Here is a 24,800-nt window from a genome sequence, read left to right as displayed (position 1 = left end):
TCCCCCACCTCTTTCCTCCTCTGCCCAAACAGTCGAGTGGCAGGATGAGCAGATGCATGGTCACTTCTTCGTGATGTTTGTGAATTGGTGTGCAACCATACTCCGAGGACCCCTTGCTCTTCCTCTCCCGCACCACCCACACCACAATCAGTCTTACCCTCCTTCTTCATCGTCATCAGCTTTCAGTAGTGGCTTCGAAGGTACCCTCACGGCCCCATAGGCCCAGCTGGCCCCTTCCGTCGACCCGTTCGTCTTACTGGTTTCAGACGGGCAGTTGAGTCCTCTCTGCAACACCATCTTCTTCCCCAGCAACTTTTGTCCTCGCAAATTGGGACTCGCCCGAGGAACCGCGGCCGCACATCATGATGACCTTACCCTTCGCACGAAGAGCCAAAGCTAGCCGTCAGTCGCACAAATCTCAAGAGCTCATCACCACGGCCTTGCCACGCTCCGCGATGCGCATCTCGAAATGCAACCTATCAGGACCCCAGTCGGCATTGTGAAGGCGCCAGCGGGGCTTAGCTTTCGAATCCTTGGCATACATTCGCTGCTCATTACCTTCCGGGTCATCCAAGACCCTGGATACGATGTCCGCGATCAACACTTAGCCTTAAGTTCGGAATATGAACGGCGCCAAGTGGCCTGCATCGCAGCCAATTCCCCGGCGTGTGTGTGCGGTCGGTCCCGAGCCCAGCTCAATCCTCCCCGCAACGGCCCAAAGATGAACCGCCCACAAGACAGGGCGAGATGTTGTCAGACATTCCAATCCCACCTTGCGTTGTCAGTCGCGATACACTGACTAGGATTCTCATGCAAGCTGTTGAATGCCAATGACTCTAGGCAGTAGTTTCTGTACCACCTTGGTTGACATTGAACGCTGTCTGTTGGATTCAACGCTGTAAGCTTTGTTTCTCTTCATTATCAGACCGATCATCATAGATTCTGCGGATTTTGGACAGACTGGATTCGGTGTTTTGCTTATCCGCTTTCTTCTGTCAACGTTGTCTCGCGCAGACTGGCCCCGTGGACGATGTTTGTGTGACCTCAGATCCCTTCTCCCTCCTTGACCATGTCTCACTCTGCGCATCTTCGTATTCAATCCAAGGTTCTCCGCAAGCTAACGTCTTTCAAGTCAGGACTCTTGACTATACACGATTTCTTGTGGTCATTGTGCCTCACGGAAAGGTCTCCTTCGCCCGACCCAGGAACGAGCTTACTCTTGCCGCCCGACCTGTCGCCCGCAAGACGCACACGGTGAAGAGGTATTGCTGTGTCTCCCACGCAAAATCGGCCATCGAGAAACCCCCACCAACTCGTGGCAAACCATGTTGCCCCGCATCACACCCACTCGACATGCCATCCCAAAGGAGGCTCTGCATTCAATATTGGAAGCAGTGGCTTGCGGGCAGGGAGTAGCCCAGCTCTAGGCCATGTTCTGGCTGCCTGAAATCTCCACAAGATCATCCATATTTTGGTGTTCACCGAGGCCTGCTTCTAGTGAGAAAAACATCTTGCTAGATAAGAGCTGCCACGTCTGTTTTGCCGAGTTACGCCCAAAGTGCACGCGGTCGCGATTGGAGCCAGATTATGATTGAATCCTCGACCGCAGAGTTTCGCGAGTAGCGAGGCTGACACTGCGTGATACCGCTGACTGCCAGTGTCTATGGTTCGTCCGATTCGACGGCTGGACGCAAGCCCTAGTATCGAGCTTCTCCGAGGGCAATGCTTTCATTTTCTAGTGGCGTTACCTTGCATCAAACCTTGTGGCTATCATCGTGTCTGGTAGCGTTCGAAGTAGCTTCCCGCTGTCATCACCCTGGCATCCGAATTGGCCGAGGCGAAGAAGCCACTGCTACCTGGTCTCGCTTCCGAGTTTGTGGTGAAGCTTTCTGTCGGTTCCCGACAATCACAGACACAGGCTTTGGCGCCAATGTCTAAACCAAGAGTTGGTTCTTCTACTTCCAATCGTTGAATGCTTGGTAACTTACAGATCAGAGTTCTTTTAAGTACATCAAAATGCCACCGTAGATGAACCCGATATATTCTCTTTGTTTTACGTAGCGACAACTTCTTGTCGATCAATTGAATCTATCTTTGGGGTAACTTACAGTGCATCTTACCAATCTCCAGGGGGGGGGTTGGGGTGGGTCGCCATCTGTATGTCAGAGTATCATGGCATTAGCAGGGGGACGACACGCTGTAGCCGACGTCATGATCAAGGAGTAGAGGAGGTCCTCCTCATATTCCGCAATGGATCGAAATCCCAGAATCCAGAATACCAGCAGGCGGAAAATTTGTGGCGCGGCCGATGGATGGCTGGCTCTGTATGTGCTAGGAAGCGTGGGGCGCAGAGATCCCAGGTTGTCCGACATGAGGTCAAAACACCTAAGAAGAAGCCTCCAAAGTACTACTGCGGACCGCAAACGGAGGACTACCCAGTCAGCGAATCAACAAAGCCGAAAGTAAGACGGTGGATGGGACAGAAACGGTTGTGCATAGCGGTGCGGTAAGTGCCCGTTGAAAGGCTACTACCGACAAGGGCCGCAGGGGGCAATCGCTATCTACGGACATATTCGTTCTGGACTGCAGTGTCGATCGGAGATTCTTGTCATCATGTGAGCAAGCAGCGATGCAGAAGCGGAATCGACGATGCGGAAATGCGCTCGCTCCAGGCGGGGCGGCCATTGGTAATCACCTCATGGGTTTATCATCATTTCTGCTTTGTTATGTCCCGTATCCACGATACATGGCCTGAAGGAGACGAGTGTTCGCATTATTATCCAAAAGGGTAACAAGCCGGTCCAGTGCCGGTGTACTGGCAGTATCCCAGACCGTGATATCGGGGGTTCCGTAGTGCCGGACGGGGACCCACCACCGGCCCTCGGGAAACAGTGGGGCTGCTTTAGGCCTCAAGGCGGCGCGTCTCCCATTTGCCGGGATTCGGGGCTTAGACCGGCTCCTAGAACCAGCGTTTGCCAGTCTATAGACGTAGCACAAGTGGCTGAAATTTCTGACGTTGTACAAAGTTGTTTTTCCGCGAGTATGACGAGCACAAGGCATTGGGTAACATTTTGAGAGCAAATGCCGGATGGATTCGAGAGTCTTAGCGGGTGAGATTCTTGCTTCCTTTACAAAACATGCGCCGTCGGCTTGAGCATGGTACGACTCTGACGAGACGCTATCGCGCCACTGTGAAGCCAGTTCAGAGCCCCCCCGTGGGAGCCCAGCAATGCCACATAACAAGCTTACTTATAGTAGGGAAGGCACTGGGAGCTGCCTGAAAGATGCGTGCTGGCAGCGGATTCGCACACACTCACTACAGGACCGTCAGCAAATGCAATCCTCCTTTGCGTGTGCCTCTCTCTACCCCTGACGCGCAGTTCGGCTTAGACCGTTAAGGCTTCCAGGAGCATACGTTTCTTCGCCCCCTCTCATACACTACTGGATTCCTGTATATGTGTATCTGGATAAACGTGAGAAGCTTACTGGGAGAGTCCGTGATCCTCCTTGTTTCGAGATGATTACGGTGTCGTTGTATCTAGCTTTGTGGGGGAGAGAGGGGGAGCGGGTGACTAAGTGGATGAACGTGCCCAAACCCAATTCTCACACTCGTAAACCACTCGCCAGGGCCTCATAGACCATCGTGATGCCAAATCTAGAGAGGTTTAATTGATTTTAATGACCTGGTCCCTGGCGTACTGACGCTTACACAGGGATTTGCTCTTTCTTTTTGCTCTTTTGGTAATATTTGCACATGGAAGATCGACCCTCCTCTCGTGTACAAGAGGTACTTTGGCCTCCATGTATCCGATACTTCGCCCGCCTAGAATGTTTGAACCCTCGGGATCTCGCGATCCTGCTCGCCTTCTATCTGAAGTTTTCCGATCTTGACGAACGGTCTGGCCCGATGGGTGCGGGACAAGGCGAGAATGTAATAGAACCAGCGACTGATGGCCGCTTGAAGCTTGGTTGCCGTGTCTGCCGTAGGCGTCGTGCGTTGTCTGAATGTGATTGGAGAGAGCTTAGAGCGGCCACTGAGGCTGATAGAGCTGGTTAGATACTTTACAGATGGAGTTTTGGAAATCTCACTCTTAGGTTGTGATGTCCGAGCACCGAAAGGTTCAGTGCTATGAAGATTCTGAATATCATAATGGCCGTCACACGCTTAACAAAACCCTCAACAATTCGATTTGTGGGAGAGCTGCGGATTGATTGCACGTTCAAGGCATTTCCTAAAATTTCTAGTCAAGCTCCGCATTGTATTATCATGTCTACGTACGCCTGTCCTAGGTACTATGTAAAATCCCCTACTCCTAGCCCCCGTATTAACCGACCGAAGTCCCAGTCCCATGGATCGCAAACGTCCGGCTCGCCCATCGATCCAATACATTAAGTATCACTAATACAGCTCCGCACGGATGGAGATGTCTGTGAAGCGCAGGTTATTGCGCTTATGTGCCGCCACCGGTGACCTTGATGACTTGACCTAATGCAGGCGTTAGCAAAATGTTTTATGATATTGTGAAGGATGCATTCAAACATACCGTTGATCCACTCGCAGTCAGAGTGGCAAAGAGAAGCGACGACCTTGCCGACATCTTCGGGAACACCGACGCGCTTGAGAGGGTTCATGTTGGCCAGGCCCTGATCAATGATCTCGATGGGCATGCCCTTGTATCCGTTGGGGACGTAGTGCCACGAGTTCTCGTCGTACATGTCGGTCTTAACACCGCCGGGGGCGATGGCGTTGACAGTGATGCCCTTGGCACCGCAGTCGACGGCGAAGGCGCGGGTGAAGCCCTCGACGGCGGCCTTGGAGCCGGCGTACAGGGCGTGGTTGGGGATACCGCCCATCTGCGCAGCGATGGAGGAGGTGAGGAGAATGCGACCTCCACGTCCGCAGTGCTTCAGGCCCTGCTGTGCGACGAAGAACTGACCACGGGTGTTGAGGTCAAAGATGTTTTGGAAGAGCTCCTCGGTAACCTCCTCCTCGGGGCACCAGACCTCCTTGCCAGAGTTGGAGATGACAAAATCCATCTTGCCAAAGTGGGCGACGGCACGGTCAAAGAGGTCGACGACCTGGGCGGGCTTGCTGATGTCGGCCTTGAGGGCGATGGCCTTTGATCCGTACTTTTGAATCTCGGCGACGACCTCCTCAGCGGCGCCGGCGGAGGAGGCGTAGTTGACGACGACGTTTGCGCCGCGCTTGCCGAGCTCGACGGCGATGCCGCGTCCGATACCACGGCCGGAGCCGGTGATCAGAGCGACCTTGCCGACGAAGGGACGCGCCGCGTCATACTCGGCAGGCTGCTGGGCAGCGGTGTTGTCAGTTGCGGAAGGAGCCATTGTGGTATAAGTCAATGGCGAGAGAAGAGAAAGGGAAAGGAAAGGATGGGATGAGGATAGAAGCAAAAAAGTCAATAGCTAAGGGCGGTTGACGAGAGGAAGTTATATACAGGAATTAAACACAACGTTTGGCGTGTAGTCCCAGTCTGACGCTTTGTGGTTAAAGGCGAAGAACCGAACGCATGTCCGCCCGGTTGCCCGCCGCACCTCCGCCGGGAAGCGAAACGCCTTGCATCTGGGGGTGGGTTCAGCTAGGATCGGGGCCCGGGGACATTGAGGGAGGGCAAGCCAAAGGGCCACCTAGAAGAAAATCGGGATGGGGGAGGTCCACGCGTTCGCGCCCCCGGCGGCGCTTCTTCCTTTCGCGAAAGGGCGGCCAAGGAGGACAGCCCGTCGTCTTCAGATCAGACGCCACTACCCTATGTGCGTCTAAGTCTGAGTCTGAGTCTAAGCCAAAGCTTTAGCAACAGCAATAGCTGAGCACTAGAACGTTGTGTCTACTTCGCTGTTGCAATGTAGCAAATGGGACCTCGCCTTGTGGGTGAAACTTCTTGGATCACTCTTGGTTTTGGCGGGTTGCTATTACAGATCCTCACTGGTTGGCAGCATAACAGAGTATTGAAATTCATCGGTACTCTGGATCCGGAGCCCCTCGATGCCCGGAGTCAACCGCCGGAGTGTTGGAGGAGACTCGCCAGAAACGAGTTGCGGGGAGCCACAAGCACAACATGGCACCAGATCCTCATCCTCTAGCCTTGCTCGTTGCCGTTTCCTCTCCTTTGACTATCTTTAGATCATGAAAGGAGCAACAACGGCTGTTCTGCCCCTGGTTGCTGTAGCACTCGCACGTACAAAATGCCCGCTCCAACTGAACCCGCAATGGTGATCCGACGACTAAGCAGTGGTAGCGTCGCGTTTAGCGGCCCTGCGGGCAAAAGCCATGTCAGGGCGGTCGCGCGGCGCCAGGAACCGGTGCCCCTCGCCCGTCGCCGAGACGCCGCCACGGTGGGGCCCCCACCCCCAACGGAGGTCCGGTCGTAAATCAAGTAGGTACGTACCTGCGTCCTTAGGGGTCCAGCGTGCCAGCTTTTTCTCAAAGGAAGTCATCCATCCCATAGAGAAATCCTGTGACGTTGGACGGCCGTCCGTTGCTGTGGCTATCATTCAAGACATTCGGATTTAAGTCGCGCTGAACACCATAAACGCGAAGTTCCGAATTCCATCGAGAAGCTCAGTTGGGAACCGCAAGGTGCTTTCATTCGTGATATGGAAAAGAGACATGGCTTAGTCACCAACAACCGGAGAGAGAGTGTGTGTGTGGGTCTCACGGGAGTATCCACACCTTCCCGTGATGGTCCCCCACGAACGACTTCAACGAAGACGACGTCCTTGGAGCAAGACGAGGATCAAGTTTATCCTTCGTCATTGAAGTCTCACGGTATGAAAAGTATGTCTATCAAGTTTTACGAATTCACAAAAAGTGAAAAGCCTTCCCTCACGAACAACGCTTTCAGTCGTTTCATCCTCATCAATGCTTCGCATTTTCGTGATAGGCCGCCTCCAGAAGATGATGCGGAAAGCGCAGCGAAGCTATTACCACTACCTGGATACTACACACCCACAAGAGCTAAGGTTTGATAAGCAGCTGAGTGACATTTTTCTCGCGGTCATCTAAAGTGTCTCGGCGGCTGAATCAGCCCACTGCTAGCATGCTAGACGACAGGATCAGTTGGCATGCTAGCAGGAAACAAGGAGAGATGAACGGGGAAGCAGAATGACATCTACCATCCGATGGGCAATTCAGTTTATCGATAGGATTTTCCGTGGCTGATGGGCCATAACCCGTCCGCGGTCGGTAAGAACAGACCAACGAGAGCAAAGCTTTGCCTGCAAGTGTCCGACTTCCATAGCCAGACAACCCATGATTCAAATGCACTCAATGGCTCTGTGTTGCTTTGCGACCTTGGTTGTAAGACTTGTGAGCTGAAAATCTAGTCCCGATGGCAGACTCGCAAGTCAATGTCCTGGTCCAAGCCAAAGTATTTGGTCTCTCGCATTGTTTCGTTCTCGGCGTACAAATGCCGGCAATGGCGAGACTTGGATACGACAACACAGCTATCGAAGGAGCGAAAGGCGAGACCAGTAATAACTACTTTGGCAGCGCCGAACAGAATTCCATGCACCAGTCTCCTTCCCGTGAGCCGGTTCGACGATCCAGGCACGCAGAACCAAACTTTGACATGGCTTTATCATACACACAGGCCTGCAATCACCAGTTCAATCAGGCTTCCAAGCACATTTTATTCAAAGCCTGTATGTTTCTGCCTTCGGTATTAGGACAACAATTAGAACGGGAATGCGTGATTCAGGGGCAGATAGGGCCGCTGTCCCGGGTCAAGAGCTTTGACTGGCGTTTGGCAGCTCCAGTATGACACGCATGCTCGAAGCAAAGGTGGAGCGTAAGGTCTGGGCTTTTAAAAATGACTTCATGCGCGGGTTTTGCTGCTTCATGTTGACCATGGCTTCGAATCTTCAAACCGGTTCCTCCAGATATGCGGCCTGGTTTGCATCTGGCAATCAGCCGCTGAGTCTCCTTCGGACGAGAATCGCCATTGCCTCGGCGTCAAGTAGAGATCTTGGCCATACTTTGTTATCGTAAGATAGCACTATGTCTCCGCTTGAAAGCTAATTGGATATCTGTCTACCTCACAGTATCTCAGGTACAGGGCAACGTGGAACATGGCCTCGGCGGCCTCGGCTCTCGGGACGTCCCCGATCAATGCTTCTCTTCGGACGATCTGCGGCTGGGCGATTACCTGAGCCCAGTCGAGAAAATCAAGCACTGCCCCTAAACGCTAGACTAAACGAGGCAAGAATGTGGGAAAGATGGGAGACGCGAGATAGCCATGATTGTGAACGCTTGCAAAGTTGTTTCGCGGCGCGGCCCAAGAGAAAACTCCATTTCGGCGCCGGCATGTTGCCGATCTAGGAGGCCGAGCCAAAGTGAAAATAAGAAGTGAACGCCCGATTTCGACAATCATCTGAGACCGATAATATCAGCCCCCGACACAGCCGAACTGAAGCGGTCTCCGTCAAGTCACCGCTGCCGCGATATTCTACTAATCATCCCAAACGCCCAAAGAACGAATCTCGGGCCCGCTATCGCTTAGGTAAACCACGGTCCCTTGACGAGGAAGTTGTCGAACAAGCAATGGACCGGGCGTGCCGCCAAACTCTGTTTCTGCGCATACAGAGAAGCAAAACTACCGACTACAGTAATTACTGGGCAATCAGGCAGCATTGTTCCTACTGCAAAACAATTCCAACAAGCTTATTTCAACTCGGATAGGTAGCTCGGCCCCTCACCCACGCCTTGTGCCGAACCCTCCACTATCCCGGGTGTGAAGGCGGATCTTGGCAATCTCCCCGCCGAACTCCCCCTGTTCAAACAAACAAACAAACAGAAACCGTCCAATCGTCTAACACCGAAACCGAACGGGCTGACCTCCCGAAGAATCCGATATCCCCGCGTTCCCAGCACCGCTACTCGCCCGTCGGCAAGTTGTGGGCCTCCGTCAAGCACACCCTCCCGAGACAGCTCTCATGTACCTACGTAATCGGAACGTCAAACTCAACGGCTTTCAGAACTCGAGATGACTTTTCTTCTCTTTCGGTTTGTGCGTCACTCTTTTCATACTACACACACTTGCTGGAAACAAGATTCGAGCAAGTAATCATCGGTTCCCGTTTCCCCCCTCCTTCTTCTCTATGCCTCTCAAGGACGACCCCTTACCGGAGTGAGTTCCGACTCGGCCGCCTTGTTTAGGGGACCTCGGGTCGGATTCCTTAGCAAGTCCGCTCTGGCGACCCTAGCACCACTGTCATTGACCAACACCTTCTTCTCAGCACACCCTCATGTCATTAAAAGGGACTGTCAAAACGCTAGATGTCTGTCATGGGAGGCATCGTAACCCTGTCAGCAAGGAGAGACCTCGCCCTATAGGAACATCGGCCCGTAGTGGCTCGACCTTCCCTTTGCCTTGTTAATCACAAGTAACATATTCCAATACGTTCTCAAACCGTTCCCGTAATTTTTGTTCGCCCGTCGCAAACGGTGTCATCTCTTCTCCATCAAAGAAGAGCCGAAATCTAGCCACGATGTTGTGAAACAGTGCGACCCCTCATTAGTAGCCCGCCCACTCGAACTCGGAGTATTCTTTCGGAAACTCGCATGTCTGTCGTGAACCGTTACCATCCAGGCGCTCCCCTCGGTCTCGGGGACGGGAAGAGAACGCTGTCTCGCTCCAGCGGCGGCAACCCGAGATCGAAATTGTACACTTTCAAGTCTCCCAAGTAAGAAGAAAAAATCAGTCCGTCACCCCGTGACGGAGTATACTAGTCCCTCTATCTCCCCGTCCGCATTTCCGCTCGCACTACATACAAACGTCCCACGCATCCCGCGAAACTTCGGCGCCTGTGGCGTAGTCATCGCCCGCGAGGTTTCGGCCGATTGAGAACTTGAAGTAAGCTTTTGGTCGTCGAGGCGTGCGGCCCCTTTTTCAGGACAGGTTCCTTGGAAGATCCCGGTGCCATTTGAAGTGGTATGTGTGGTCACGAGACAACATTCACCCCCCGTACACTAACTTTTCCGATTGAACCATTTACACCTATCCTGATGCTATACTAAGACAGTTCATGTTCTGCATGTAGATCTCCCTCGCCCACCATCTTCAGTTCAGAGAATGCGAGAGCATTCTCGTGCTCACCATCCATGAACGAACATGGGAGGGGGATTTGAAGGAGAAGGGGGCCTTATTGACAAGGAGCCCATCAACCACATCCAAGTCTTCCCCATCATCCCTGCATCGAGTCTGTAATGGTGGGCAGTGAACGTCTCGCTGGTGTCTTGGCTTGGCCTTATGCTCCCGAGTTCCACCGGTGCCGCCAAATAACCAAGAGAGAGAGAGAGAGAGAGAGAGAGAACTTGGCCCTCTCAATGCCGCGGAGTTTTCACCCGATCCTCCTTCTCTGCATATATTTCCTATGGCACCCAGTCTGCCGGGTCGTAGGATGAAGGCCCGATCGCTGTCTACTGTGTACTTTGTCTGAAAAGGTTTGATGCGCACAGATGCTGAGAGTGCTGGAACCAGGGCAAGGACCAACCAAGTAAAGATAGTAGCGTTTTGTTCTTGTTCTTTTCGTACATGTCCACCCGTCCACCTATCCCTCCCCCCACCTCCCTCTCTCCAAGGTTTGACTTACCGTCTCGTCGGGAGGGATTTCTAGATCAAGTCTGTTCGAGGAACACATGAGACATGGAACATGAGATTGTAAAAGTTCATTGGGTGTTCTCACATGCAAGAAAGAAATCTTATCGAGAACATCATTAATCACAAGGATAATGTGTTCCCGCTTTCCATTTCTCTCTTGTCATATGTCACATCACATGCCTGCGTCCAATTTAGGAAAGAAGGTGTCAATGTCAACTGCCTTGTCAACTCATGCGATTTTCATCTCATTTGTTGAACTTGCGTAATCAACGATCACTCATACTAATGACGGATCCGCAGTTGAGGGGTATTCATCAATCCGATTCGATGCAGGAACGGTGTTGTGAAAAATGTCTCCAAGTTAAAGCTTGTAATTTGTAAAAGTGACTAAAATACATGTCGCTAAGAAGTGAAGGCCCTCCATGTCATGACCAACGGCCTGAGGTATCTAGATAATGGACGAGATGATATGGAAAGCAAGAAAAATATACCCAAAAGCTCATCAGACTGATCGCTGCTTTGTTTGCAGAACGCCAGTGACCTCGTACGTATTTCCCAACTCGTCGATGAAGGACGTGTCTTCATCCGTCGTATTTATGCGTTGTCTCCCAATGTGCCCATCATCATGACCCATAAACGCCGAGTGAATAAATGCAAAGAGAAGATTGTACAGGGTAAGGACGGTTATCAACAAGACCCATATATCCAAGTGTATGAGAGAAACAACATAGCAAGAAGATGATACTTTTTGTGGTTGAAAGGATGTTCAGAGAATGGACGAGGCTAATGACCTCTTACGCGGTGGCTGTATTAGCGAGGCCATCCACGTTCCAGTTATTATTGAGGGTAATAAGCTTGCGCCTAATACCATCGCCGACACGGCAGGTAACGCCTTCTTCAATGGCCATGATGCCGTAGTTGATGACCTCCGCAGGCTTGTCCAAGCCCAGCGTAGTGCCGTCGCGGCGGGTGAGAACAGCGATTCCATCGCCCCCGCTCCACAGGTAGGAGATGACGGACGGGTCTTCCGGTGTGACCTGGTCAATTGCGACAACATTTGCGCTGCCGTGCTGTCCGCCCGCGGCAGCATTAGAGGCGCCAGCGCCGCTAAGATGCTCGGGACTTTGACCCTGGTGCTGAGAAGACGGTGACGAGGACTGCTGCTGAGCCTGTTGGGCCTTTTGGAAGTTAGGGTCGAGGCGTGCGACGCTGTCGGCCCAAAGGATGAGAGTCGCGCGGTAGACACCGGCGGCCCACCAGCAAGGGCGGCGGTCGGCGGGCATAGAGCGCAGGAGACGCATGACCTGACCGCAGTGGAAGACGGCCTCCTCGCGGTTGTAGACGCAGCGCTTGTGGCGCAGGCTCAACTCCCAGTAGGATCCGTCGAAGCCGTCGCGGCGGGCAAGACGCTCGATCTCTGGGAAATTGGTGACGGCGTTGAGGGAGATGAGGTGATAGAGGACCAGGTTGCAGCGCGTAGTCGTGCAGTTGGGGTTGCTCTTGTAGTACACCATGGTGAGCTCGTACCACTTCTGGAGAAGTGCTTGAACCTCTTCCAGGCGGAGCATGGTGCTCGACTTGGTCACGGTCCTTGAAGTCGCGCGACGGGTGGAGAGAACGTCGGAGAAGCAAGAGAGCATTTGCCTGAGATGGCAGAGAAGGGACTGGAGGGGGTGAAGGAGAAGGCGAAGCTGTTGAGGAGACAGGCCGGCTTGGCGGCGGGAAAGGTTGTCGTGGAGGAAGTCCTGGAAAAGCTCGCACAGAGAGGGAGTGAGGGAAGGGCTAGACAGAAGCTGCGGGTTGACATTCGCAGTGCAACCGTAGAGATTTTGGACGTTTGCGAACCACTGCTCCGAGTTGGACGCAAGCCAAAGAGCCTCGGGGCTGGGGAGCGGGCATTGTAGGTCGGTGATGGCCAGCTGTGGCGGGGTATCATGGAACAGGCTGAGCTCTTGGTCGCACATGACCCAGTTGTAGACGAGCCTGTTCTGCATCTCGCGATGCAACCAAGCCCGCCATTGAAGCTCGGTGCTCGTCGTGCTGTTCAGCGTAGGAATCATTGATGGTTGAGGCTCCAACATGCCGGCGTGTTTGAGCATCTGCTTTACGTCAGTGGACTTATTCTTAGCACGTTTGGAGGATTGTGGCTGCTTACCGACAGGTACATTCCCCGTTGACCCATCGAGATGTCCATCAACCACTTGTCACCACTCCAAGCGCCTTGGAGGGTAAAGAGCAGCGCACACCTCAAGGCGACGGGGTCCGCAGACAGCTCGACATCCTTCTCGATGATATCGAAGAGTGAGATGCGACAGGTTTCCGTCAGACCAGCAGCAAGGTACCGCGCCTCCGCCATTGGCACTGCCGCAGCGCCTTGTGCGATCATCAACAGGAGTAGCAATGTCGACGCCTGGTTGTTGAGCAACATCTCGTTGGGGTCAACACAGCCTGCGACAATGAGGGGATAGTAGTACTGCAAGCTGCGAACGTAGCTGCGGAGGAAGTACTCGAGGATCTTCGTGGGTGGCAGAACGATGAAGTTGAATTCGCTGGGTGTGGCGTATCCGGTCTTGGAGTACCCGTTGTTAAGTCCGCTCCGGTGAATATCTAGCGCTTTTTGGAGGAACGACTGCGTAATGGCCAGCATGCGATCGCGAGTGCGAGATGTGAGAGGGACGACAGAGGCGTCGGTGGTATCCCAGTCAACGTTCTCTAGGTACTTCTCGAGCGAGCTCCAAGTACCGTCTTCCTTGGACTTCCTCTCCAAGCACTCCAAGTGCACGATCGCCGTCCTCGGGCAAGTGCCGGAGTAGATGGGGGGATTGCATCGAGCGAGCGGCCAAGAGTCCTCCGCGGCAATGACCACTTCGAACTCTGGGATCGTTGATTCGTTCGGCATACCCAATGCTTGCTCAGCTGGCTTCATTGTGGTGTCAAAGTCAGCTGTGGACATGATGCTGGTACTTCGGGTGTGGATTGATCCTCGCGAAGACGACGCAGTCATCGGCTCTGATGCTGAGCTTGAAGACATGTCGCTCAGTTCTGTGAAGCTAGGCATCGACATGTCGGGCCGCGACATCGGTAGCTGACTGGAATACATATCGAGCTCCAGAGGATACTCAGGCCAGACCATCATATCTTGGTAGTTCGTGTCGGGCGTGATAAAATCGCTGTTGAGCTGCATAAACTCGTCGAGACCATCTACGCGGCTGTGCGGTGATGGAAAGTCATCAGAACTGGGGTGTGACTGTGCTGGTGAGCTCTTCTTCACAGGGCCCTCCATCATGCGAGGGTCCATGGTCGCGATTGGAGATCCAGTTGACATCTTCCCAGGTGAGTCTTGCTTAGGCATAGTCGGATCAAGGTCCATGAAGGCGACAGGCTGAGCTGGCTGTGGCGGTTGGGGCACAGTCGGCATCATTTGCTGTTGGAAAGCCGCGCTGGCTTGGGCAGCTCTGACTGCGGCCTTTGACGATCTCCGAGCGAATCTTGCTGCGCAAGGCAGGTTCTTCTCTGCGCAACGCGAGCAAGGTACTCTCTTATCACAGCCGGTCTTTGCGTTTGCGCAATTTTGACAAGCGATTGGTGTCCGGCCAGCTACTGTGGGAACACCGCCAGGCAACGGCTCCATGGGGTCCCGCGCCTCATGGTATGTTGAGTGATGTCTTTGCAGAAGATCTCTGTGATAGGTATGTAAGTGAGTGAATGTCTCTCGATAATGTTCTATGCTAAACTAACCTTCGTGCGAAAGAAAGCTGGCAAGCACTGCAGCGGTGTGGCTTGACGTTGGTATCTGTACCAGACTAGTTAGTGTATACTCGATGTCAACCATGACCAGCATAGGAATCAACATACGGCTTGGGATATGTCTCTCCAGATGTTCTTTCCTGGTGAAGGACTTCCCGCAGTATGCGCAGAAGACCATTGTGACGATATTTCTGGATCGCTCTGGAGCGATCGAGTTCGAGGTGAGTTTGACTAGACAGGATCTATCATCAAGCTGCAAGCGAATGATGTGACCCCTTGAGTAGCCTTTGTCGGTACTGTAGTAGTCGAGTTCGATGGGGTCGATTTGGTGAGGCACGCGGTGCTATGTACTCGATGTTGTATCCAAGGTGCAGACAATCAGGTAAACTTAGAAGCGTGTATTGAATATGAAGAGGTAGAAGAAGAGGCTCTGGGTTGGGAGGGGTTGCCGTGTAATAAGAAGGGGCCCGACGGAATGGTCCAAGACGTAGGGTTCGATAAGGCAATGACGCTGCTGATTAGAGTTCTGGACGAACTTGCGTCTACGAATTTGGTAACAGCGATGAAGGGTGAAGATGAACAAGTAGTAAGAACGAAGAGTTCCTCCAGGATTCAGTGCGAAGTAGGCGGAAAGGGTGGACGGTTTTGAAATATATCACGGAAGCAATGTCGAGGAGTGAAAGGAATAATGTATGGACCAGGGCCGGGCGCGACGGGCAGGGGTTGCATGGGACCCGTCAGCTCGGCGAATACGGAAGCGGTCTGGGCATGGCATCAGCTTCTTCCCAGAAGAATGGGAATAGCTTGGATGGATAGGGTTGGTAATAGTGTGGGTGACGGGCGATGGGATCTTGGGAGGCCGAGGCGGTGCCTGCTTCAGGACGAAAAGCAGACTGAGTACGCACAGTCGTTTAACGCAAGACAATGGAGCACATGGAGATGTGCAACATGGATCCTTGAGCAAGGGTACAAGGCTACTTGGTGGCCGGGCGCTGGCTCTGTATGTTTAGTATCAGGCATTGGGACTTGTGAGGAGAGGGAGGAAACGGCGCCGATGTGTGTTCAGCCGCCATAGAATCGGTCTTGGAAGTACGGAAAAAGATAGTCATGATTGGAGTGGATACCGCAAGTGGACGGGGTCTGTGGCCGGCGCACACAAGGCACTTTGGGTCAGCCTGGGCATAGCATGGACTTGAATGACCATAGTGATGAGGTGGACAAAGGGACGCAAGGCACCAGGTTGCATAACAGGATACAGTAGTGCGTTCTATGGGATCAAGAGGGATCTGTGTATGCGTATGTGTGTACATCTGCTTGAAGCAGACCACGGCTTTTCGTATTGCGTACATTGGAGCCATACACTAGCCAGGTCCAACAACAAAATGGCCAAGACCGGCGGGGGAACGGTGCGAGGTACCTGAGTAGTGTGTTCGTACTTATTAACCCAGTTGAGTAAGCTTTATGTTTGACAGGGGCCGCGGCGCCGTGGCGGCGGCGACGGGGAGAGAGAAAGGACGGCCATGGGGGGGCTTGATGGAGGGGAGGGAGCGTTCGGCGAGCGGGTGAGGATACGGCGTACAAATTCGTGAGAGTGGGAGTGGGAGGGGGTGGGTGATCAAACAGAAACGCCAGGGCACAGACAAGAAATGGGATGATCCCGAAGGAGTAGTCGGGGAGGTGGGATACCTTGCGAGTAAACCCAGTTGTGGATGGACTAGACAGAATGACAGACAACGAGTAACAAGAGTCGAGAGAGAGAGGAAGAGAAGATGACAACAACCGAGTAAGCATGAACGTTCTCAGGCTGGTTAGAGAAAGCGAAAGAGAACGAGACAAGAGATGAAGATGAGAGACAATGTCAGAGAAGGTTAACTGAAGCGTGTGGATGGGTGGAGAGATGATCTTTGCCGACCGAACGAGTACGAAAAGCAAGGTTAAAGGAAGCCAAGAAATGTCTACAGAGAGTCATCGACACATGGGCCATGATATCCAACGGATTTGCTAGGGAAGACCTTGAAGTAGCCGCTGTGAGAGAGCCATACCAACCACGGTCGACTTGAACGCTGCTGGCCAGACCCGGCCGAGGCATGGATTTCTGAAAGAGTAGGTTGGCCGGGATATCTCTGAATGCTGCGGGTTGCCGGGTTTCAAGGCACGGAGCAGATCGACCAAGACTGAGTGGCCATTGGCGCGTGCCATCTGTTTCTGCCTCGACACTCGACAGGCCTGTGCCAACTGGCATGACAATTGGATCCCAGGCAAAGGCAAAAAAAGCGGGAGACATGTCGTCACGGTTCGTGTGGGAGGCTGGGCTGAGCCTGTGTGTCTCCCTCAATCCCATCCACCGTGTATGTGTGTGTATGTGTGTGTGGGTGGGGTGGCCTGCCTTACCTTACCACAGTTCCACCCGCGGGAATGGCGCCGCTGTTTCCTAAAATGGACATTTGACAGCACTAAACAAAGGGGGGTTTTGTCAATACCTGGTCCTGCCGCCGTTGAAGCCGAGGGGTGGTCTGCGCTGCGTAGCCGCATCATGCTGCTTCTGAGGCTGCGCAAAGGCAGTATCAGACGCTGGCGCAGACGCTGGCGCAGAGTCCAGCATCAGACTCTTGGTCAAGCATTGCAGCGGCAGCAGCATCAGCGGCAAAGAGTGCAGCCAAGCAAGATTGCAGTATGGTGCCGGTCTCAAGGTGAGAAGACCAAGCCGCGCGGGAATCTTGGTGCGGCGATAGATACGTAAGCCAATGTGCTTGGACACGATATTGTCGGAGAAAAGCCACGACAAGGTTATGAAGCTGTCAGAATCGATAGCCAACAGATCTGTATGCAAGAAAAAGCATCAAACGTGTGATGACTGGCCGAGAAGCGAGAAACAGGCGTCGATATGGACCAAGTGGTTAAGCAGATGTCGCTGTCATTGATGACAAGCGTTGCACATCGTAATTCGACGTGAACTTGGTGAAGAATAGAAGTTGAAGGTTGATAGACACAACAGAATAGGTACTAGAGGCAAGAGGGGCCGTATTTGCGCCAGGGAAACAAATCGATTTCGGGCGACGATGGCTGCGCTAATGCTGCAAGGTTCGGTGATAGTATCAACGGTGAACGATCACCCTGCGGGTTGACGACGATCCTTCATTTGTGGTGCAGATAGTACGGGAGACGGGACAACCCATGAGAACGGGAGGAAACGCTAGGGTCGCACCTAAGGCAGGGAAAGGTCCACGGCGAAGAAGGATAAGCAAGGGGGATGGGGGAAATGAGGGAGATGGTGTGTGTCGTTACGGCCGCGCCGAAGGGTGTGAGATGAGATGAAGTCGACAGAGATGGTGGGTGGGCGAGGGGGATTGGTGAGAGGGATTGGAGAAGGGAAATGGAGTTGAAAATGGAGAGCATACACAGAGCAATGGGTGTGGGAAGTTGAAGGAGGAGGAGGTTCCAGCAGTACGTACCCCCCCCCCCCCCACTCCCGAAAGCCGGGCCGTCCTGATCTGTCGTGCTTCCCAGGGTACGTATCGAGCCAAGTTCCCCTCGAAGTGGGCGAGGAGTACGTACCGAGAATAGAGAGGAAAGGGGTCCCCTTGTGCATTTGCAACTTACTCAGCCATGAGCTGACATAATACACATCGGCTGAAGTGGGGCTCTTAATTGGAGAGAACCCAGGAAGGGGAGACCCGTGCACAGTTTGTGGGAATTATGATCAACCACAACGACGACTTCACCCAATAACAACAACAACAAACCATCCGCCAGTAATGTATCAGACCTATGCATTACCGTATCTCCTCACTCAGCCTCCTCCTTGCTTATCCAGGGCTTATCTGGACTCTGTAGCGATCTGACCCATGCTCGACACCATCACGACAGCTAGCCAAGCTTCCTCCAGCTCACCTTGTCTCGGAAAGAGAGGTGCAAGAAACACAGATCAGAACCCACCCCAGACAACAAGAAAGCCATTATTACGAGCTAGGAGGAGGAAGCCAGGGTCAGACTAGAGCCACGAGCTGCACATTATGCACAAAACCTTCGTGGCCCTTCAGGATTGCTCCTACCTATCGATATTTCAATGCAGGCGTAGGGTGTATCAACCCACACAGTCAGATCAGATCTAGGACCTCCCCCCGGCCCCTCCACACACGACACGCGGCACGCCTTACCATCTTGTCTTGAGTCGTGTCCACTTACATTTTCAACCTGACAGTAGCCAGTCTTACTCGGTTGTTTCTATTTCGTCTCTGTATCTCCAAAGATCCTTCCAGAGGCTCAACTCCCTGCCAGGCAACCGAGCTTCAATCCTTTGATCGTGGCTTCCTACGGCCGCTCGCTTGGCGGCAGGTAGGACAAAGCATTCTCAATGGCGTTACCTCGTGGTTCCATAGGTACTCAAATATCTTGTTAGCGCAGCTCGAGTCCACAGACGCCACGTCGACGGCAGCGGCTTCGAGAAACATCTCCACAGACCAGCACTGGCTGTGCGCATCAAATCAACGAGAGTCATGTTTCTGCACCCGAATATGGAATAATAACAATAATCATTAGACGCTGCAAAGTTGCTTTGCCATCTGCAGCCAATGGCCCAGACAAGAGAGATCCAATGTCGCAGCACAGGCCAACGGCATCCTAAAAGCAACTCGCAAGAGAGCATAAATCAGCCTATTGACGTCTTCAAATTTGGTTCAACTCTGAGTAATTCCAAAGTCGAGAGTCTAGCCAAAGTCTACATGTCACCACTCCAGGAATAAGAAATGCCAGGTCGGACGCAAAACTTCGACGAGCAAGTAAAGAAAGCGGCGACAGTTATCCGCCGACACCAACCACTAAAAATAAGCTCCTCGCGATGGGATTGGATATTTCTGTCCTTACTAGCGCGCTCCTATCTCGCTCCCGGCTGCTATGCGGCTAGAAGTACCTACTGGCGCATGTGGCTACTATGAGAGCAATGTGGAATAATTCCCGACTTTGGGTCTTTGCCAGCTCAAGCTTGTGTTGGTCAGACAAAAGTCTTTTTGTCCTCGTTTCCATCGTTCCCGAGTTATTTGCGAACGACAAACGATTGATTCGAGACCGAATTCCATTCCGACTGGACCCCTATCCTGGCATCAACCATCCGTATCACTACCCACCACGATCCATAGTCCACCCACCGCACGCGAAGATGGATGCCGTATCCACTGATCCGCCCAGGGGGAACACGATTGGGGTTACCAGGGTCGTTGGTCGCCCTACCACTGCACACCTGCAGGCAAGGTTCTTCCATGTCGGTCTCGGCGCCTCTTGACAAGCTACGTGTCCCCCGCCTTGGACCGAGCGGGCGAATCATGGAGCACCTCACAAGCATCTTCCTGGGGGAGGAGTTATTCTCCGACCATCTCGCTCCACAGCCCAAGCAGCTCACGGGCTCACGACGGCTGCCTCACCTTCTTCTTCGCGCTGTTCCAAGAGAAGCGCTTGCACCATGACGCGAGAGTCTACCACCGCTCAGACGGTCGTCTAATGAAATGAGGAACCAGGGACCACCTTCAGAACAGCAGACTGACGGTCGAAACGGTGACTCGGCATTTTCGTATTGCCAGCATTTTGCGAGGCCTGAAGGCCTAGGTCAACCCTGGCAACGAGTCTTCCGTCAGCCTCCCTAGGCTCGCTTGACAGGGACACAAGCGGCGATTGAGCCGCTCATGAGTCGGCCGTTCCTTGCCAACCTACCTGATTGCACTGTTCACTCTCGGTGACCTTCCTACGCCTGAAAGACGACTCGATAGGCAAGCTGCTACCAACTCTTGTTTCCTATTTTCGGCCTGATGCGATGCGAGCTCTCGACGTGCGATAGAGACGGAAACTTTGGCTCTCTGTCAGACACCGTTTCAGCGTCACCTAGGATTGCACAATACGAAGTACGAAGCCGCCATTCCCGTTTTTCAAAACCATGCAATCTGAACAGTGCTGCGGGCATATGTGGTTCCCAATGATCTCAACTCAACTGCCGTCATCTCGTCCATTTCACGGGGACTCTCCCGTATCCGACGTGGCCGCTCTGATGTGTGCCCATCGCTGCATGCATCTCGATGAGGAATCGGCAGCCCCGTTTTCTCAGATAACGAAGATCCGATGATGTCCTTACCCGCCCTCTCGCGCTCTTGGGATGCGTTTCATTGCCCTTCATGTTCGCAGTCTTCTTCGTGCCCGAGACTGCGAAGCCCCATTTGACCATTGCCAGCCACTACCGTCACCAATCCCGCCTTACGGTACTGGGCTTGCGGTTCTTGCAGCATCGTAATATTTCGTCGCATCTCGTTCCGCTGCTCCTTCAAACGTGGCTTGCCCGTCCTGCAGGTTGTTGATCCGGCTGCCGAGTTACATTTTCCATCTTCGTCCTCACGAGACAACAACATCCAATCAGCTGACGTGGAGCTGGACCATGTATCCGGTGGACTCGGCACAACGGCTTCACCTTTCCACAAACCATCGGCGGGAACTTGGCCATCCTGACGCCCAACATCAGCCCGGCGCCGATCTTGACTCCCGTAAGACCGGTGGCTTCTTCAATTGGCACCTATGCCGCCGAAATTATTGCGACCGTTGATATGCCGTCAAATCGTCATTGGGCGCAGAGCCACACTTCTCGACATTTTCCAGCCACATAATTCCTTCTTTCTACAAATAATCTGACCCACTAATCACCCTCAGTCTCCTCGCCGGCGTGTCAGGTTACGATCAACCTAAGCTAATCGACTTGGTCAGTTGCTCGAGCCTACTTTTAACCCACTTGTGCCTAGCAAAAGCGCCTTGCAGTCCACTGAACCGAGTTTCCCGGGCTCCACGGCTTTGCTTCAGGCGACCCGAGTCGCTATCACCAAGCCCTTTTCGTGGTCTAGTATCCCAAAGAGGAAATGGATCGTTTATTCTACGAGCCGCTCAGACGGGTGTTTCCCTTTCTGTCAAATGACTTCCTAGACAAGACAGCTGTACACCATCAAGTTGTTGGCAGGGCAGCAGACAGTTGTGACAGCCGCCACTTGTCTCCAGTTACGATCACGACACAATCGCAGGCCGTATAGGGCAATTGCAAGAGACGTCGAAACACTTTGGACGCCGTTGATGGCTGTGTTCTGTGCTTGACCTTCCTAGCAGGGGAATACTCTGAAAGACACGAGGGTGGGCACTGATCAGATGCTACCAGGCAAGGACTTCAGCTGAAACGAAACAACACGGATCTATCCCTGCTACCAGGCCGCCAACGCCTGGCATTCTGCTGTGTCTGCCCTGTCTTTGCGAGGATTGTACGTCCGAATACGCTACGGTATCCTGATGGTGCGTGCTACATCGCAGAGCATCGCAGGAAGGGAAGTCGTTGGATGCATGAGTCGGCGACCTCACTGATAACGTCGTCTTGTCGTTGCCAGCGCTCGTTCTGCACGTCCAAAAGTTGACGTCCATGCCATCCACAGTGGACTTGTTCCAGACCCGCAGTGACGGATAACACAGTTTATCAAAAAGAATCCATCAAGAGCCTCAGTCCACGAGCGAGAGGGAAGAAGATGTGTTCTGGGCCGAGCGTGCAGACATCCGCAGTAGCGTGGACGACTTCAAACGACGGATTTCGAGCAATTCTGCAAGCACTTAACTTATATCGAGGCTAGAGATGGACGGCATATGAATCGACCAAGCACCGCCAAGGGAGTTGAGGATTGGTGAGCATTGCAAAAGGGTCAAAGTTAGAAGTAATTGGCTTTTTTTCTGATCGATCACGATAATCCGCTCATTACGTGGGTCATGTCAAACGTCGGCGCGCGTACTCGGCTCGCAAAACCCGTCAGGGTTGGGACCCTGGAGAGACTGTCGACAAGCGCGATTGTCTGCCCGTTTTTGACTTCTCCTTGCGAGCGCGCGTGGTGCCAAGTGCCCCCGCGGGACAAGGCAGACACGCCTCGACACGGTAGAGTCTAGAGAGACGGGGCCTGTCATCCCAAGAGATTGACAATGCTGCCATCAGCGACACCACATGATACGGTGTGGCAATGGAAACTTGAAGGGGGGTTGCCTATTTTGGTAGTGTCAAGGAGAAGTCTGACGCCATTTCTTCTGCCAACTTGACTCCTGTCAATGTTTCCGTTGAATTGGAGACAGCTTGGTGACAGGTTGTCTTTTGATTGTGTGACAACTCTCTATGGTTGTGACACAACCCAAAAACGAAGTTATGGCCGGCCAGCCGGCCGGCCGGCCGACACGACCGAGGTCTTACGAAGGTGTCGCACATTAACAACTTATTGTGCCTTCTCCGCTGCTCCTCTGCCAGGGTTGTGAGGAACATCTACAACGATTGGGTACTTGGTACGAAAAGAGAGAGAAAAAGGCGCCCAGAGAAACACGTAAACCAAACAAATGGATCCGCATCTTAGCATCTCCCCCAAACCGGGGCTCTAATACCGAGGCCCGCATTACCGGGATTCCTTCTGGGATCGCCCGCGCACCCTTTGCATTTTCCGAGACCTGCGTGCTTGGGGCGCAGCGGAAGACCCTCCTACTCGTTCGCTTGTCGATGAGGACTTCTGAGGTTCCAAGACCTGACGAGAGATGACTGAGATTTGGGGAATGCACCCGCCGTGGGGCTTTACAGGCTTGCAGCCCACGCAGCCCAACAGGGCACCATGTCTCGAAAGCTGACCACCTCGGTCGGTCATGCAGAATAAGCAATGACGACAGCTAGGGCTGGTGGGTGGGAAAGTATACTAGTTGCGGGCAGACATGTTAACGTCTTTTTTTTTTCTTTCCCAATCCATCGTGAAGAAATTGGATATGGATATTGGGACTTTGGAAAGTGGAAATAGCAATGACATTGTGGGTTTCGCTTGTGGGTTTGGAGTAAAAAGGATTCTACATGGATGGGGATTCAGACTCAGCCGTGATTCCTCTTGTCTGCTTAAAGACTCAATATTACCGCAATCGGAGAGAATCTGACATCTTGCCACTTCGTTGCCTCTTCTCTAGATCCTGAGAAGGGCCTGGATTTCAATGATCCTTGACCACTGAAGTTCCTGAATACCAAAGATCTCTTTTGGGTCCTGCACGCGTAGGCATCCAACATTTGCTGAATTTATTGATCGCGTCTTTCCACCTCATCGGTCTTAGCAAGAAACAGGACCCCCCAACCCTAGATTGCCTACAATCCTCGTATCATCTCGAAAGGTTGCATATGCGGATGCGGGCAAGTCAATGTGAAGCCCGTTAAGGGATGGGCCATTTCGTCTGACAAGCATGGAGCTTTCAGCAGGTCGTAAGGCGTGTCCTTCCCGCCGCTTGTTCCCCCTCTCTCTCTCGTCGCCCATTGGGAACCCAAATGTAGGTTGATGTAATTGACTCGTCTCGTGTCTTACATGGGCAGAAAGGTCCCAAGATGCCTTACCTTGCCTTACCTTGTACCGTGCCGCGCCGTACCTCGCCTTGCCTCGCTTGTCAGCTCGTCATCCGTTCGCGTCGCGAGGGGGGGAAAAGCGTGATTGCAAATAGATTTTTGTTCCCGAGATCGCGAAGGGATGGGGAGGGGTTTCGTTTCGTTTCTTTGGACTAAAACCCCATATCCGCACAGGTGCAGATGTGCAGAGGGCGATGCACGGCGTTCTGCAGAGACGCATTCTCTCGCTCGACCGAGGCCGGCATATGGTGTTGCGTGTGTGTGGGTGTGGGTGGATGACGAGAGCGCCACAATCTTTGAGTAACGGTCGTACCAAGGATATGCGGGATGGCGGGCGGGCGCGGGCGGCTACGCTTGTGTGAGGTTCCAGTTGGTTCGAAGCTATTGGGATTTTGGGATCTTTGGAAGTTGTGGTGTCGTGTCACCCCAGTTCAAACCCTTGGAAGGTGCCCACGTCAGCTTCCAATTCCTAAGCCCAGCCCTACGAGTCTGTTCTGGTGATAGGCCATCGTGATGGATGGGAATGTCAGCTCAGGGCTTAGCATCCTTTCGACGAGGGCAGCCTGGAGGATGGGAGATAACGCCAGGCCAGGAACAGGTCCCAGGTATCTTGATGACCTTGCCTTGACTTGGCAGAAGCTGAGGTCTGTTCCCACCATCCCGCCGCTGTCAGCTGGTCTTCCGTCTCTTGTCAAAGCCCATCGTGTCGGTAAAGGGACCCCGTCCGAGAGCAGAGTGTCTGTCGAGCCTTTTGGATCTTTCGTCTTCTGCAAGGCTGAAGCGAAAAGAGCGCAGTGCCTCTTGCCGCCTCCCGTCCCTCATCCGCCTTCCTCCATCGGGCGATGATGCAAGTGCGCGTTGCTAGGGTCGCCGAGGAAACCGACCGAAGAGGACCGACCGACCGATGCCGATGAGGTGGGTTCCCATGCCCAATGGTCCTCCTTCTCCCAGCCGGGGCGCCGGGTGCGAGGCTCCTTTGGAGTTGCCCGAGAACACCGAAATATTGGAGCGGCGGGAAACGACGTCCT

General features: G+C 53.3%; 5 protein-coding genes across 5 annotated transcripts; 2 read left to right on the top strand and 3 right to left on the bottom strand.

The window, feature by feature from the left end:
• The first annotated feature begins 3,871 nt into the window (after positions 1-3,871).
• On the top strand, positions 3,872-4,213 carry BDP55DRAFT_643281 (uncharacterized protein). The gene is made up of 2 exons (XM_060573500.1): positions 3,872-4,040; positions 4,090-4,213. The coding sequence occupies exons 1-2, from the start codon at positions 3,908-3,910 to the stop codon at positions 4,131-4,133; spliced, it is 177 nt and encodes a 58-aa protein (XP_060436287.1). The 5' UTR covers positions 3,872-3,907; the 3' UTR covers positions 4,134-4,213.
• A 238-nt stretch (positions 4,214-4,451) lies between these two features.
• Positions 4,452-5,346, bottom strand: BDP55DRAFT_723049 (short chain dehydrogenase; the record flags this gene model as incomplete). The annotated part of the gene is made up of 2 exons (XM_060578691.1): positions 4,452-4,486; positions 4,545-5,346. 2 exons carry the CDS (start codon positions 5,344-5,346, stop codon positions 4,452-4,454), a joined length of 837 nt encoding a protein of 278 aa, XP_060436286.1.
• A 940-nt stretch (positions 5,347-6,286) lies between these two features.
• Positions 6,287-8,198, top strand: BDP55DRAFT_743544 (uncharacterized protein; the record flags this gene model as incomplete). The annotated part of the gene is made up of 5 exons (XM_060580493.1): positions 6,287-6,396; positions 6,516-6,978; positions 7,162-7,315; positions 7,354-7,659; positions 8,059-8,198. 5 exons carry the CDS (start codon positions 6,287-6,289, stop codon positions 8,196-8,198), a joined length of 1,173 nt encoding a protein of 390 aa, XP_060436285.1.
• Positions 8,199-10,957: 2,759 nt separating this feature from the next.
• BDP55DRAFT_643275 (uncharacterized protein) lies at positions 10,958-15,040 on the bottom strand. The gene is made up of 4 exons (XM_060573499.1): positions 14,472-15,040; positions 14,355-14,409; positions 12,772-14,296; positions 10,958-12,715 (listed from the first exon to the last, which is right to left on the bottom strand). The coding sequence occupies exons 1-4, from the start codon at positions 14,539-14,541 to the stop codon at positions 11,411-11,413; spliced, it is 2,955 nt and encodes a 984-aa protein (XP_060436284.1). The 5' UTR covers positions 14,542-15,040; the 3' UTR covers positions 10,958-11,410.
• Positions 15,041-18,068: 3,028 nt separating this feature from the next.
• Positions 18,069-19,333, bottom strand: BDP55DRAFT_643273 (uncharacterized protein). The gene has a single exon (XM_060573498.1). It carries the CDS (start codon positions 19,006-19,008, stop codon positions 18,724-18,726), a length of 285 nt encoding a protein of 94 aa, XP_060436283.1. The 5' UTR covers positions 19,009-19,333; the 3' UTR covers positions 18,069-18,723.
• Between the last annotated feature and the right edge of the window lie 5,467 nt (positions 19,334-24,800).

This window comes from Colletotrichum godetiae (assembly GCF_030913485.1).
Source record: "Colletotrichum godetiae strain CBS 193.32 chromosome Unknown BDP55scaffold_2, whole genome shotgun sequence".
Classification (NCBI taxonomy): Eukaryota; Fungi; Ascomycota; class Sordariomycetes; order Glomerellales; family Glomerellaceae; genus Colletotrichum; species Colletotrichum godetiae.
The sequence above is the reverse complement of the archived record's forward strand: the minus strand, read 5'-3'. Positions and strand labels throughout refer to the sequence as shown.

Excerpts from the sequence above, each read along its gene's own strand:
- BDP55DRAFT_643275 (XM_060573499.1), bottom strand. The coding sequence starts at position 14,541 with ATGGTCTTCTGCGCATACTGCGGGAAGTCCTTCACCAGGAAAGAACAT. Across the intron at positions 14,297-14,354 it reads CAGCTTTCTTTCGCACGAAG|AGATCTTCTGCAAAGACATC; the intron begins GTTAGTTTAGCA and ends TACCTATCACAG. Across the intron at positions 12,716-12,771 it reads AACGGGGAATGTACCTGTCG|ATGCTCAAACACGCCGGCAT; the intron begins GTAAGCAGCCAC and ends GACGTAAAGCAG.
- BDP55DRAFT_643273 (XM_060573498.1), bottom strand. The coding sequence starts at position 19,008 with ATGCTCTCTTGCGAGTTGCTTTTAGGATGCCGTTGGCCTGTGCTGCGA.
- BDP55DRAFT_643281 (XM_060573500.1), top strand. The coding sequence starts at position 3,908 with ATGGGTGCGGGACAAGGCGAGAATGTAATAGAACCAGCGACTGATGGC. Across the intron at positions 4,041-4,089 it reads GCTTAGAGCGGCCACTGAGG|TCTTAGGTTGTGATGTCCGA; the intron begins CTGATAGAGCTG and ends TGGAAATCTCAC.